Raw genomic sequence first — 13318 nt, 5'->3', positions numbered from 1 at the left:
CCTGTTACATTTATAAAAGCATTTTAATTAGCGTATTTCAAATTTTCAACATCAAGTTAAAGTATAAAATTGAATTATAATTTTTAAACTTAAAAGTCTAAAACGTAAAACAATCAAATATAAATGAAGTTGAAGTACTTGGCTGCTATAAATGCAATGTTGCAGATAAACCAAAACTTGCAAATTGCTCTTTTTCCAGCTTCATGTATCTTCCTATTCTAGCCCAAGCTCTCAAATGAGGGTTGTGCACCAGGAGTGGAACGTGGTACAAAAAAATTGTCTAACCTAGATTTTCTGACTCTAGGACAAAAGGTAAAGCCAGTACTACTAGAAGGGGCAGCAGCTGCAGCACCACTAGCAGTGCAAGGAATAGATGTAGAAGAAGTACGACTAGCAGAAGCACTAGGGCGATAGGGGGGAAGGGAAGAACCTTCTCCAACACAACCTACTAACTCAGAAACATTTCTGGATTAGCGTGGAAGGGAATAAGAACCAATCTGAGTTAACTCTGCTAATTGTTTTTTTTTAATTCCTTTTCTTGTTCATATTTTTCCAAGGCTACATAACAAAAATGCTGAGCCTCAACAGTTGCAGCTCAACAAGGCTCAGTATCATGACCACGTATGCTAGCAATATGGTATTTCAATCTATTTCCCCCCCACTATTAATGGTTTTGCAAAATAGGCATTTTGTTTGAGTTCTAGTTCTACTCGGAAAGTCTATGGTGAATTTCCAACACTCATCTTTTTTATTGCCTTTAGAGAGCTTGGGTTTGAGCTATTATGAGTAAGGAAAAATGTAAAGGTTGCTGCTATAAGACATTTTAGACCAGATATTACCATTTAAGTATTGTATTTTATGAAGATGTAAAGTTAAAAAAAATTCATAAACAAACAAAAAAAATTTATCCAAAAAACCCATAAGTATAGAGAAAAAAATCATCAAAATCTAAAAAATCAACTCTTTACCTCTTTCAAATGCTTTGGGAAGTGTTGAGAAGAGCTCCTATAAACTCCTTGATGATCTAAATGCAAGCGCCAATGTCACAAACGCAAGCTTTTCTCCTCTTCCTTTCAGCTGGTTGCAAAACAAGGACACTCTATTTCTCTTCTACCTCTCTCTTTCTTCTTCTCACAATAGAGTGTTATGAAAGCCCTTTTAGGGTTATAAGAGTAAGAATGAAGAAAAATAAAAATAAAATTATGAGTTTTTTATGTTTTTTGGCCACCCGATTTCTTGTTGCTGCGGCCGGGTCAAGCTGCCCAAGTCAGGGGAGTCACAACGTAACTCGCGAGTCAGGCGAGTCATGCCACCTAACTCGCCGCTCGCGAGTCATGCCACCTAACTCGCCGGGTCATTATGACTCGGTTGCATGATCATGGCCCTCGGGCTTGCGTGACTCGCCCGACTTGTGACGAGTCACGTTACTCTGGTTACAAGAAGCCAAGAGATGTAGAAATTGGGGAGGTTTCCAACTAATGCAAATACTAAATGGATTGATACTTCAGTGTGTATAATTAAAATCTATTCAATTTGGATTTGAAAGATTTATGTTTTGTTACAACAAAGGATTTTTTGATGCCCTACAGGGAAATCTTGGAAGAATTTGATGAAGCATATAATTTTCCCAAATCTGGTTGGACCATTGACACCTCACACAAGAATGATTAGCCTGAAATACTATCAAGATATGATGAAACTCTAAAAGAAACCTAAAAATGTTTTCAGAGAGACAATTCATATGTAACTACTTGCTGGTCGGAAGTATAAGTGAAAGTCATTCTAATATGTATATAATTATTATATTGAAGTCATATTGTAATATTTAATTTATAATTGCCATTTAGTTTACTAAGTAACTTCCTATTTTTTGAGTTAGTCAGTTAGTTTTGGTAAGTTCTTGATTGTTTTCCTTATGGAAGGATCCTTTGTAAATGCTTATGCAATGAGTATTCCTAGACCATTTAGTAAGTTCTCGATTGTTTTCCTTATGGAAGGATCCTTTGTAAATGATCTGCATTGAGTATTCCTGAACTATTTAGTAAGTTCTTGATTGCTTTCGTTATGGAAGGATCTTTTGCAAATGGTTCTACAAGGAAGTATTCCTACCCTTTGTTAACAATATCAATTAATTATTATTTCATGGTATTAGAGCCATAAATTAGTTTATAAATTAGTTTTTGGTGAATTGTTCTAATAAAGTTCATGGTCCATTTACCTATAAATTTTAAGGGATTTTGTAGAAGTTTTCTTATCGTCTATTTAAAAAAAAAAAGAATTGTGGGGTTTGCCTAGAAATTTTGAGAATTTTTTAGAAATTTTTTGCCCAATTTCAATGTAAAATAAAATGAGGGTTTATGTTTTTGGCAGGTTTTTAAATAAATTTGTGAACGATCCTTGGAGCTTTTGTAGGTTTTTTGTTCACGTTTAAGTTTGGTTGGTTGTGATCTGATTATTTCATTTTTTGCGTCTTTTTGAACAAAAATTGCGGTTCTTACAGATTTTCTTTTAGTTCTGCAAGGGTTCTATGTTCTGAGATCAAAGGTTGCTGTTCACTGACTGAATTATCTCACAACAATTGTGGCTTGCTGCGATCAAGTTTTGAGATCTTGTTTCCCAAAAATTGTGGAGCTTTTTTGAATGATTTATCCCAAAATTTTTGCGGTTTCAACCTTTTTTTCCTACAAAATGAGGGGATTTGATGATTTTTTGACAAAATCATGTCTGATTTTTGCATTGTATCTAGGGTTTTACAAATTTTCCACAAAATCATTGCTGTTGTTTTACAGCAGCTTCTTTTGATAATTATTGGCAAAATTGTGATTTCTGAGATTTTTGCCTTTGAGTTTTATTTGAGAATCTTTTTTTTTTTTTGGGTTATGTGTCTCTGGATAACAGGAGGGATGGCTTGATTACTCAACAACATGTTGAAGGTACAACTTGTTCTTGTTCATGGTAATATGAGCAAGTTTTGCATAAAGTGGTTGGCTGATAAAAAATCAACAGGGAGGGTCTCAACATTGGGCTCATGTCATAGAGTGTTCAGAAGAGTGGTCAACTTTCTATGCATATATGGCCAAATGACCAGCAGATTATGTCAAGTCTTCTGTCGCAGAGCATTCAGGAAAGGAATCGGCCTTCTATGCATTCATGGAAAGTTAGTAGAATGACCATAAGGGAGGATATTAAACTAATATTATAATATTTAAGTAACAATTGTCATTTAAGTCATTTAAGTAGTCTACCTACTGACTTTTTATTTTATGTGTCTGTTAGTTTTAGTAACTTCCGTTTGTCTTTAGTTTTTGATCTTTTCTGTTGTGGAATGATCCTTTGTAAATGTTTATATAAGGAGTATTTTTCTCCTTTGTTAACAGCATCAATCAATTATCTTTTTAACATAGAAGTACATGAAATGTAATGCTAGATTTATCTTATAAGCTATCTTGAGCATTCCTTTTTCAATCATTGGGTGGAGCTGAGAGGGCATACTAAGGAAGGTTTATATATTTTTCTTACTTTATCATCCAAATCACCCTAAAAGATTAAAAGAAAATGCAAAAAGTTTTCTTGTAACAGCAAATTGAAATTTCATAATAAATAAATCAGTGAGGAGTAAAATTCAATAACATTTTTTGAAAAATACCTGCAGGTCTTAAAAACCGACCCAAATTTCCTCTTAAGGCATCTTAGTTTTAAAAAGCAGAATATCAATTTTGGGATCTGAGGTCTATTAATAATATTAATGATTACAATTACTTAAATGGTGGTTGTAACTTGTAATAGTACTGGTACCCCAAATATGGCTTTCTACTTTGGTTTTGCAATAGCTTCCTATGTGGACACGAATCAACTTGAGAAATAGGTAGTGGAGAAATATTGTTCATTAATTAGTTTAGATAAATAAATCTGAGATTTTTTATCACCATGGCCTATGACATTTGTTAGATTTCTATATTTCTAAGTCATAATTGATGCTATTGTTTTATGACCTGTGAACGGTAAATATGTCTGAATTATGTGTGAAGTTGTAGTGAAATCATTACATGCTCATGCTTTTGAGTTCCAACTGCTGGATTGTCGATTGGTCATAGAGTCCTATTATTTATTCAATGTAATAATACAGTAGCTTTGAACTGCAACACAACATAATATATTGATAACTTAATATGTCTGTTAAAATGTAAATCTGATGGAAGAGTACCGTCAATTATGACATAACTGAATTCTGCTTGTTTGACTTCATTTTCCTTTTGTTGATTGTGTACATTGGAACATTATGATCTGCTATTGAAATTATATTAATTCCATTTCTAAACTTATAACTTCTATTGGGACCAAGCAGTGAGAGTCTACGGTTAGCAACTCTGCTAGTTGAGATGAAGGAGGGACTTGATCTGGTCAGAAGTAAAGTGCAGCTACTAGTTCAGAAGGTAGGAAATGTGACAGAGTTGAATTTCATGGGGGAACTTTGAGAAGGAGAAAGAAATTCCTGCAGAAAGAGGACTGTTTGCACTAATTTATTTTCGTATAACTGTGACCTTGTTTAGGTGAAAGAAAACTATTATAGCACAAAAGATGGTATAAGCTACCTAGATGTGAAGTATCTGTTGCTTCTGAGCTATTGTCAATCTATTGTGTACTATTTGCTTCGGAAAGCAGAAGGCTCTTCCATTCAAGGACACCCAGTAACAAACTATCTTGTTGAAATCAGGTTATTCCTGGAGAAGGTTTGCTGTTTGGTTCTCCTCTTAACTTATTTTTGAAATTTTATATTTTTTGTTGATTGTTGTAATTCTAACAGATTTAATGTGTTTTTCTTTGTCATTGACTTGCATACATTTCTTGTTTTCTGTGCTGGAATAGATACGACCAATTGATAAAAAACATCAGTATCTAATTGAGAAGCTTTCAAGGGTGGATGCTAATGTTTCTGCACAAGTAACTGCTAGTAAAAATGAAGGCAATTTCAATATTCATCCAGAAGATGCATTAAAATATAGGCCAAATCCAGATATGCTTGTGTCTAAGCTGGAGTCAGTTGCTCAGGTAATTGTTAGTAGTAGCTGCTTGATTGAATGCAATTTGAATAATGAGCTATCTAACATTATTTCTATTGGCTCACATATTTCTGTTTTAACTTGTATTTCTATGATCCTATGATTAGGATGGTGAGGGTATCTATCGGCCTCCAATGTTTGCTCCAACAGCTATGGATGAGGAAAAAGATTCAAGAGATAAAAAATTACAAATTAGGAAGCAGAAGGAGATGCTACACAAAGCATCACGCAGTGCTTTTGTGAAAGAGCTTGCAAATAACCTAGAAGGAAAGCCAGACGAGGTATATAATATATAATTTTCTCTTCTTGATGTGAATTATGAATGTCCATTGTCGTAATTATATAATGCTTGGATAGGTAAGAGAAATTGTTGGAGCTGAAAGTAAAGAGATGCTAAGAGAACAGTCAAAGCTTGTTGAACGTGCTCGTCAAGAAGAGGAACTGTTTACACGTGTTCCACTTTCAAGGATTGAGAAGAAGAAGATTAAGCACCTTAAGCGGTCAAGGAATGGGTGGGTAACTGTAGCCTGAATATGTTTGAATTTTAATATAATCCATTGCTTTTTATTTTTCATAAATATTATATTGAAGGGACTTTGGTGTTATTTTTAGTAAGAAATGCATGTACTGTAATATGATGTTCTGATCACATTTTCAACAAACTATTTAATTTTACAGATTGTTGGGGCTTATGGATGACTTTAATGATGATATATCTGGTTTGATTGGAATGGAAAAAATTGACGGGAGTGACAATCATTCCCGTAGACAGAAAGAAGGGAGCAAAAAATTCAAAAAACGCAAGGTACATTTGCATTAAGGCACTTCTTGGATATGTCTAGTTCTTCCCTTTTTATAGTAAAATCAAAATGTTGTTGGTTTTGAACCCTAGGACCAAAACTGACGAGTGACAAATTTTAGGCTTTATTTTCGGATGACCTTTCAATTGTTTAGAGATATTGAAGTTATGTCTGTATATACTTTTTTGATGAGAATCATCAGTTTGGCTCCATTATATAAACTTTTTCCCACTCTGAAAGTGTTTTAACAACTGCTCTCTTTTATTACTATGCAGAACCATCTTATACACTAAAGGAATTTTTATAGAACTAACAAATTAAATAGAAAATTCTTGATTTTTTAACTAAATAAAGGAAACCATTTATCTTAATGACAACTAAACAACAAAGATTCGGCCAGAATATGCAACCTGGTAGTTCAAGAGGATTCCCAATCTGGTTTGGATAAAGGACTACCAAATGAAAAGTGGACTCCTGTTACACCCTTAATCTTACAGTGTGCATTGGGTGATAAGTAGTTGACTTGTGGCTACCTTAACTCTTAAATAAGTTTACAATCATCAATATAGTCATATATAGGTAGTTAATGTCAGCCTGAATACCATCCTAGGCATAGGTATTGTATAAATAGGAGGTAGCGGTCAGTTAAAGTCTTATGTAGGTAGTTAAGTCAATCTTGAATGGCATCCAAGGCATATTTGTAGCATTATTAGGAGGTAATAGTTAGTTAATAGGCATCATATTGTGTAGTGTGTTCTTTTTGGAGGCTTTTGGAGGCTAGCGACCTTGAAGTGGTTTATTATTGTCAGGTATCATCAAGTGCTTGCAACATATTTCATATTATATTCTTCTGTTTACAATTTGTTTCATTACAAGTGGTATCACGAGTGGTCTTGGCTTAGAGTATAAGAATTGGGACAATTTTTCTCTGTTCAAGAGGTACTAGGAAGAATCTCTCTCAAATTGGCTAAAATTTTCTTGAATTTTAAAAGTTTTTCAAGTTTGTGAAAGTGGCTGCAGTCCACTTTTGATGACATTTGGAACACATTTGTGTGAATATTTGAAAATTAGGGCCTCAACCAATTTCGCACCCAGGACTGCGAAGCAATGAATCCTTTTTGAATTCTGGAGGATTGAATAAGGGCACATCGAAACAACTGTAGTTTTGATCTGAAGGTGTATCGAGTCATTTGCAGTAAGTTATTGCAATTTGATGGTTATTCATTAATTCACTATATTGACTGCAATTGATGGAAAATTTCAGCTTTTTACATTTTTGAAGAGCTTGGAAAAAATCATATGGGGTGTACTCTTTGAAACTTAAGTTCAAAAATTCAAAAATTATCTGATTTAAAGTTTTTTACTAAAAAAGAAATGTTTCTTTTACTATATGGTTGAACCATAGTGTAGAGGCAAGGGCGAAAATTCCTACACTTTTGGTAAGACTTTTGAGAAAGGTGATTTATCGGTAGAGAAGATGAATACCATAGCCACAAAAGAAGGGAAGAGAAGAAACCAAGAAGATGGAGGAGGATATTCAACACATGCAAGAAAAAATGGATGCATACAAGGAGATATTAGGTATATCTATCATCCATAGCACAATGACAAATATCAATGCTTATATTTAGAACTAATCAGGCTCACAATTATATATTTTAAGCAATTGGGGTGGATTGTACAAGTCAGCGAGTATGGATCTCAATGCCAACACTTACAGGTTTTGGGAAGTCGATACGGAAGGTGGATATGTGCAAGTTTGATTACAAGCATCCATTGACTTGGATGAATTGGATGAAAGTTTTGTGAAGTGCATTGAATTCCAATTGTACAAAAAGTGACAACTTGGTATTGATGGTTAGGTGTGCAAAGGATGAAAAAGTTTCTCATTATCACATGTTTGGTCTTTATATAAGATTTATAGTCAGACCATAGCATTAGTGTGATAGAGAGCTACTTTAACTAGTTAGCTAAGCTACAACAATGAAGTTTAGTCAATGATTATGTTCATAATTCTTGATGCTATGCTTGAGAGTGGATAGAGCTTTAGAAGAGAAATTGAATGACTTCTTTGTAGGTGATCTCAAGTATCACATCCAACATGAGAGGTATGCATGTTTAGTAGTACTTGAATAATTGAGTATTATAGTCTAGCATTCTAGGTAGTAGATAAGGATTTTAATTCAAGAAGGCAAGTGTTCAAAGGGTAACAACCATGCTGTCAAGCCACTAGATTCACTCAACAAATTGAAGAAGAAAGGCATTCCCTATCATACATTTTCTTGCACTAGCACTCTAGAAACTCTTTAAATAGTAGGTTTTTTGAAGAAAGAGTAAGCAATAGTGTTGTTAAACTTGGGAATTACTACCAACTTGCCAAAAAAAGTCGGTTTTTCATTTGAATTGTTTTATTTATCCCACTCTAGATTTTCACGTCATGATTGTAGATGGGGGCATTATTTGTTGTTTGGAGAAATACAATAGCATTACATTGCCCATGTGAGAGGATAAGCTTGATTGCCTTAGGTTTGGTATCACTATGGGTGCAACAAATATTATATTAGGAGTTTATTGGCATGCTTTCACTTAAATGGGAAGGATAATAGGACTAAGAGGGTTGTGTTAATGTCCCCCTAGATGGTAAGCTCTTATCAAATGCAAAATAGGTTGAGTTGAGGGTAGATCAGTTTGTGCTCCAATACCTTTCGTGAGAAGCATAAGGCCTCTACTCTATTGGATATACAAGCAATTGTAGATAAGCTCTAGTTAGTTTTTGGTGAGATATTAAAAGGATGGCCTTATTATGAAGTAATTGGTAAATATTTGCTTGCTATTAACAGAGATTGGGAGGTCTATATATACAAAAGAATGAAATGATGTTTCCGTAGGAAATGATCGTAAAGAAAAAAAACTTTCTATTCTAGCTAAAAGAAAGCTAAAGAAAGCTAACAGATAACAACAAAACTAATATTAGAAACATTCTAATATATACAATAGATTACAAATAGATAACCATTAACTAATAATAGAAGTTATCCGTTATTGTAATACTCTCCCTTAATGGTTAATCTATCGACAACACCAAGCTGTCCTTTGAATTTGACGAACTTATCAGGACCAAGAGGCTTGGTGAGAATGTCTACACTCTGATCCATTGTAGGAACATACTGCAAGTCTATTGTCCCGTCTTCAACCAGCTGATGTATATAGTGACAATGAACATCCACATTCTTGGTTTGTTAATGGAAGATTGGATTCCGTGCTAATTTGATAACGCCTTTGTTATCAACAAACAAAGTGGTCAGTCCTACTAGTGACATTTGCATATCCCCAAGCATTTGACGAAGCCAAACAACTTCATGACTTGCCTTAACTGTCGCTTTGTATTCGGCCTCTATAGAGGAGAGAGAAACAACCTGTTGCTTCTTACTAGTTCATGTGACAACATTGTAAAGTTTTTGCAAATTCTTTGGACTGAATATGAATTGGAATCTACCTTCTTTATCTCCTTATGGCTTGCTGTGAATAACCTCCGATTATAGCCTTTAATTGGATTAGAGATGTAATTCAGAATTTTGTCTTTTGCTTCTACAATTTGTATCAAGGCAATAATGACTAAGGAGTAGACTTGTATTTTATCTTGTGTGTCCTTAGACTTCATCTTTACCCTCTATAAGTATAGGAGTCAAGGGACATGTCCTTTCCAAACATCATTTGCCTAACCTCTAGAAGTCAGTGACTTTCTAAGGATAATTAAATATTAATTACAAACACAAACAATGTTGTTAGATTAGTATTTAAACCGAACTGCTAAGGATAGACGCCGATCTTGCAAAGGTAATAAGGCAAATACTTAATCCCTTACTTATCATGCTATATCAGAGCTGATTGATTTGTTATCAGATTAGTATGATTAATAAGTTACAGATTTAACACTCCCTCTTAACTTGATAATCATACTGAGAGATATCATATCTAGCAACATCAATAAAGATGAACAAGCAAGAATTGATACTCTATATCTATCTGAATCTCCTTAGCATGTGGTATCATAGAACACATGATAACAATGTCATATTACTAATCTTGTAATATGACAAATCACTAATACTAGTGATAACAGTATTGCAAAGAATACAATGTACAGGGTAAATCTGAAGAGTATTTTAATTTCTTCATTTATCCAAGTTGTGACTCATAGATACTGATATTTCTATATCACAACATGATCCTGAGTTTAAGACCGACCAAAATACAGGATAAACCTAGAGAATAATAAAATTCTTCCTTTATCCAAATTGTGACTTATTGACATACCAATGTCAACATCACAATATGATCTCGAATTCATTTAGATCTTACAATAGAACTCTACTGTTTAGCAAATTATCTAAGAGATCGTCATCTCTCATAATGTCTTACAAGTGTTCATAATCTCGGAGATCGTCACCTCTTAAATAATTAATACAAATGGTGGAGCCCATAACAGTCAATAGCCCTGACAAATAAAATTATTTTGTTAATAATTAGAAGATTACAAATGGATTACAACTCAACCATACCAAGTCTTCTCCTAAAGTGGTCTATCTTCACTCCAAATAGAGGTTTGGTGAGTATGTCTGCTCTTTGATTTGTAGTGCAAATGTATTCTAATTTTACAAAATTCCTGTCTACCATATCTCTTACATAATGATAAGGAACTTCAATATGCTTCGACTTGTCATGAAAAAATGGATTCACTAAAAGCTTGATGGAACTCTGATTATCACAATGAATAATCGTAGGATTCATGGCTTGCCCAAATAATCCCACAATTAACTTCCTTAGCCAAACTACATCTCGAGAGGACATTGCTGCTGCAATGTATTCGACTTTTGTGGAGCTTTGAGCTACTGAAGACTGCTTTTTGCATATCCAAGATATCATTACTAATCCTAAATTGAAATAGCATTACTCTTAATCCTGAAGTACTTTTCCTGTCTTTAACACTTCCACCCCAACTTGAGTCAGTGAATCTATGTAAATCTAAGCTGACCTTCTCGCATTTGAGTCTAAAATTAAGAGTGCCTTCACGCAGGATCAAACTGTGGACCTTCAGGAGTTTTATCTCTAAGGTAAGAGTGCGGGCTTCTATTTTGAATATAGACGATAGTACAAGAGGCTTCTACCCAAAAATAATATTCTAGATTTTGATCAAATATCATAGCTCTAGCAGCTTCTACAATTGTTCTATTCTTTCTTTTTGCTACCCCGTTTTGTTCTAGATTATAAGGAAAAATGTACTCCCTCTTAATTCCTGATTCTTTACAAAACCTTTTAAACAAATCTGAGGTGTATTCCCCTTCGTTATCAGTTGTAAGAGTTTTAATTTTATGTCTTGATAAGTTCTCAATTAATGTTTTGAATTCTTTAAATCTCTTTAGGATTTCTTCTGATTCTTTACACTGTAAGAAGTAAATCCATGTTTTTCTAGAGAAGTCATCTATGAACAAAATATAATACCAGAATCCTCCAAGAGAAGGAATAGACATAGGTCCACATAAATCTGAATGAATTAATTCCAAAACATTATTTGTTTTTCTAGTGCTATCATGAAATGGACTTCTGGTGTTCTTACTCAGTTCGCACCCTTTGCATATGCTTGAGTGGTCTTTGTTGAGTTTAGGTAAACCAGTAACCATCTTCTCTATAGTTGATAAAGTTTTGAAGTTTAGATGCCCTAATCTTCTGTGCCAAATTTCATTTGTCTTCAGCTTCGTGAATTAAGGCTTGAATAGGTCGACTAGATTCTGAATTCAATTCATACAAATATCCTTTTCTTTGACCAATCAACTTTGCTTTCTTGATTGAGGAGTTCTTTGCCCAAGTTATTACTTTGCCGTCCACATATGCAACATTATGCCCATTATCTTCAAGTGCTGTAATTGAGATTAGATTTCTTTTAATTCGTGGTACATAGAGTACACCTTTGAGAAGAAGAGAATTTCCAGAGTTTAGCTTCAGTGTGCAATTTCCAATTCCTTCGATGAAATGTGCTGAATTATCACCAATGGTAACTTCGCCATTAATCTTTTCTGATAAAGAGTCTATTGCTTCTTTGTATCCTATTATATGTCTAGAAGATCCACTATCAATTACCCATGCTTTACTTGAGATTTCATTTGATAGTGACAAATACAATACACGATTCTCGGGATCGTAGTTATCTTCTTCCCTAGTAACATTTGTACTGTTTGCTTGCTGTTTAGAATTTTCAGGACAGTTAGATCTATAATGTCCAAACCTTTCACATCTGAAACATTTTATCTTGGATAGATCTTTCTTGGGTTTCCCATTCTTTTGATTTCTCTTTTTCTTCTTGAAATGCTTCTTCTTGCCCTTATAGGAGTTTGTATTAAGAACATGAAGTTCTTCAGCTTCTGTTTTTAGTTTCCCTCCATTCTTTAGTTTTTTGGATTCTTCTTGAAGACAATTGTTTTTAAGTTTGTTGATGTAATATCCCTTTCTGGATATTTTCCCCAAACCCTTGTTATTTAAGTGTAGATTCAAATCCGAACAATAAACCAATATTTAATCTAAATTCCAAAACATTAGTTGTTCATAAACAACAGATAAGCATACGAGAAAAATTCAGATAAAAAGTATATTTATTTCCTCCAATATTCAGAAGTACATATTAAAACCAGGAGTTTAACTCATATAACCAACAAATGCGTTATTGTATTATACAATAGCAATACAATAACATGCAAATATCCAATTGATCCAATCTTACAAACAGTAAAAACAATCAGATTGGCAAATGTAAAAAACCTGTAAGAAGGCTAGGTTTGTGTCCAACCTCCAAAGCTTCTTCAAGAGTTTGCGTCCTAGAAGAAATAACCAGCAATTGTTTCCAGCTTCCAGATTAATATTTGTTTTGAATATTATATTCTTCATGTCTTCCCATGTGGAGCTTGTTGTACCTTTATCACCTTTCCCAATGTGATGCACGTTCTTTCAAACAATGTGGGATAAATCACCTTTTTGTCCTTTAGTCACTTAAGTGAACATAGTACCTTTTTAAAAATAAAGTGACAAGTTAAATGACTTAAAAAGTCACTTAGCCAGTAAACCATATAATCATCAGGGATTAAAATAACTTACCAAATGAACTAAGATAAGTACGTGCAATAGCTCGTTGGAAAGCTCTTGGCGAGATGCTTCCAAACCAACATTGAGATATCAAGAATACTGAGCTCTGTTTACTTCCTAAAAATAGTAAGCATCCAGACAACTTGCCAAAAATTGCTCTGATGGGACTGAAATTGGAAATGTCTAGGTCAAATCTCGAATGGAACCCCATTAGGAACCTTCTCGCCCTCGAAACCTAGGCGAAGTGAGCTGACAATACTGAATTATAATGTCCCAGAAAAAAGGGGGCATTACAGTTGAAGTCAGGAAGATTATCTCTGGCAC

At 34.0% G+C, this 13318-nt stretch overlaps 1 protein-coding gene across 4 annotated transcripts in view; it reads left to right on the top strand.

Moving 5' to 3' along the window:
• LOC149533437 (Sas10/Utp3/C1D family) overlaps positions 1-13318 on the top strand; it is a 69414-nt gene that overhangs the window by 20586 nt on the left and 35510 nt on the right. For all 4 annotated transcript variants that reach the window (XM_089805243.1, XM_089805242.1, XM_089805244.1 and 1 more), the window contains exons 3-8: positions 4346-4433; positions 4551-4730; positions 4867-5049; positions 5168-5341; positions 5418-5572; positions 5739-5865. In XM_089805243.1, coding sequence (XP_089661369.1) covers positions 4346-4433; positions 4551-4730; positions 4867-5049; positions 5168-5341; positions 5418-5572; positions 5739-5865 — 907 coding nt within the window. The remainder of the gene's footprint in view (positions 1-4345; positions 4434-4550; positions 4731-4866; positions 5050-5167; positions 5342-5417; positions 5573-5738; positions 5866-13318) is intronic.

Source organism: Cupressus sempervirens, chromosome 10 (assembly GCF_028749045.1).
Source record: "Cupressus sempervirens isolate cs-2001-9-10 chromosome 10, ASM2874904v1, whole genome shotgun sequence".
Lineage (NCBI taxonomy): Eukaryota > Viridiplantae > Streptophyta > Pinopsida > Cupressales > Cupressaceae > Cupressus > Cupressus sempervirens.
The sequence above is the reverse complement of the archived record's forward strand: the minus strand, read 5'-3'. Positions and strand labels throughout refer to the sequence as shown.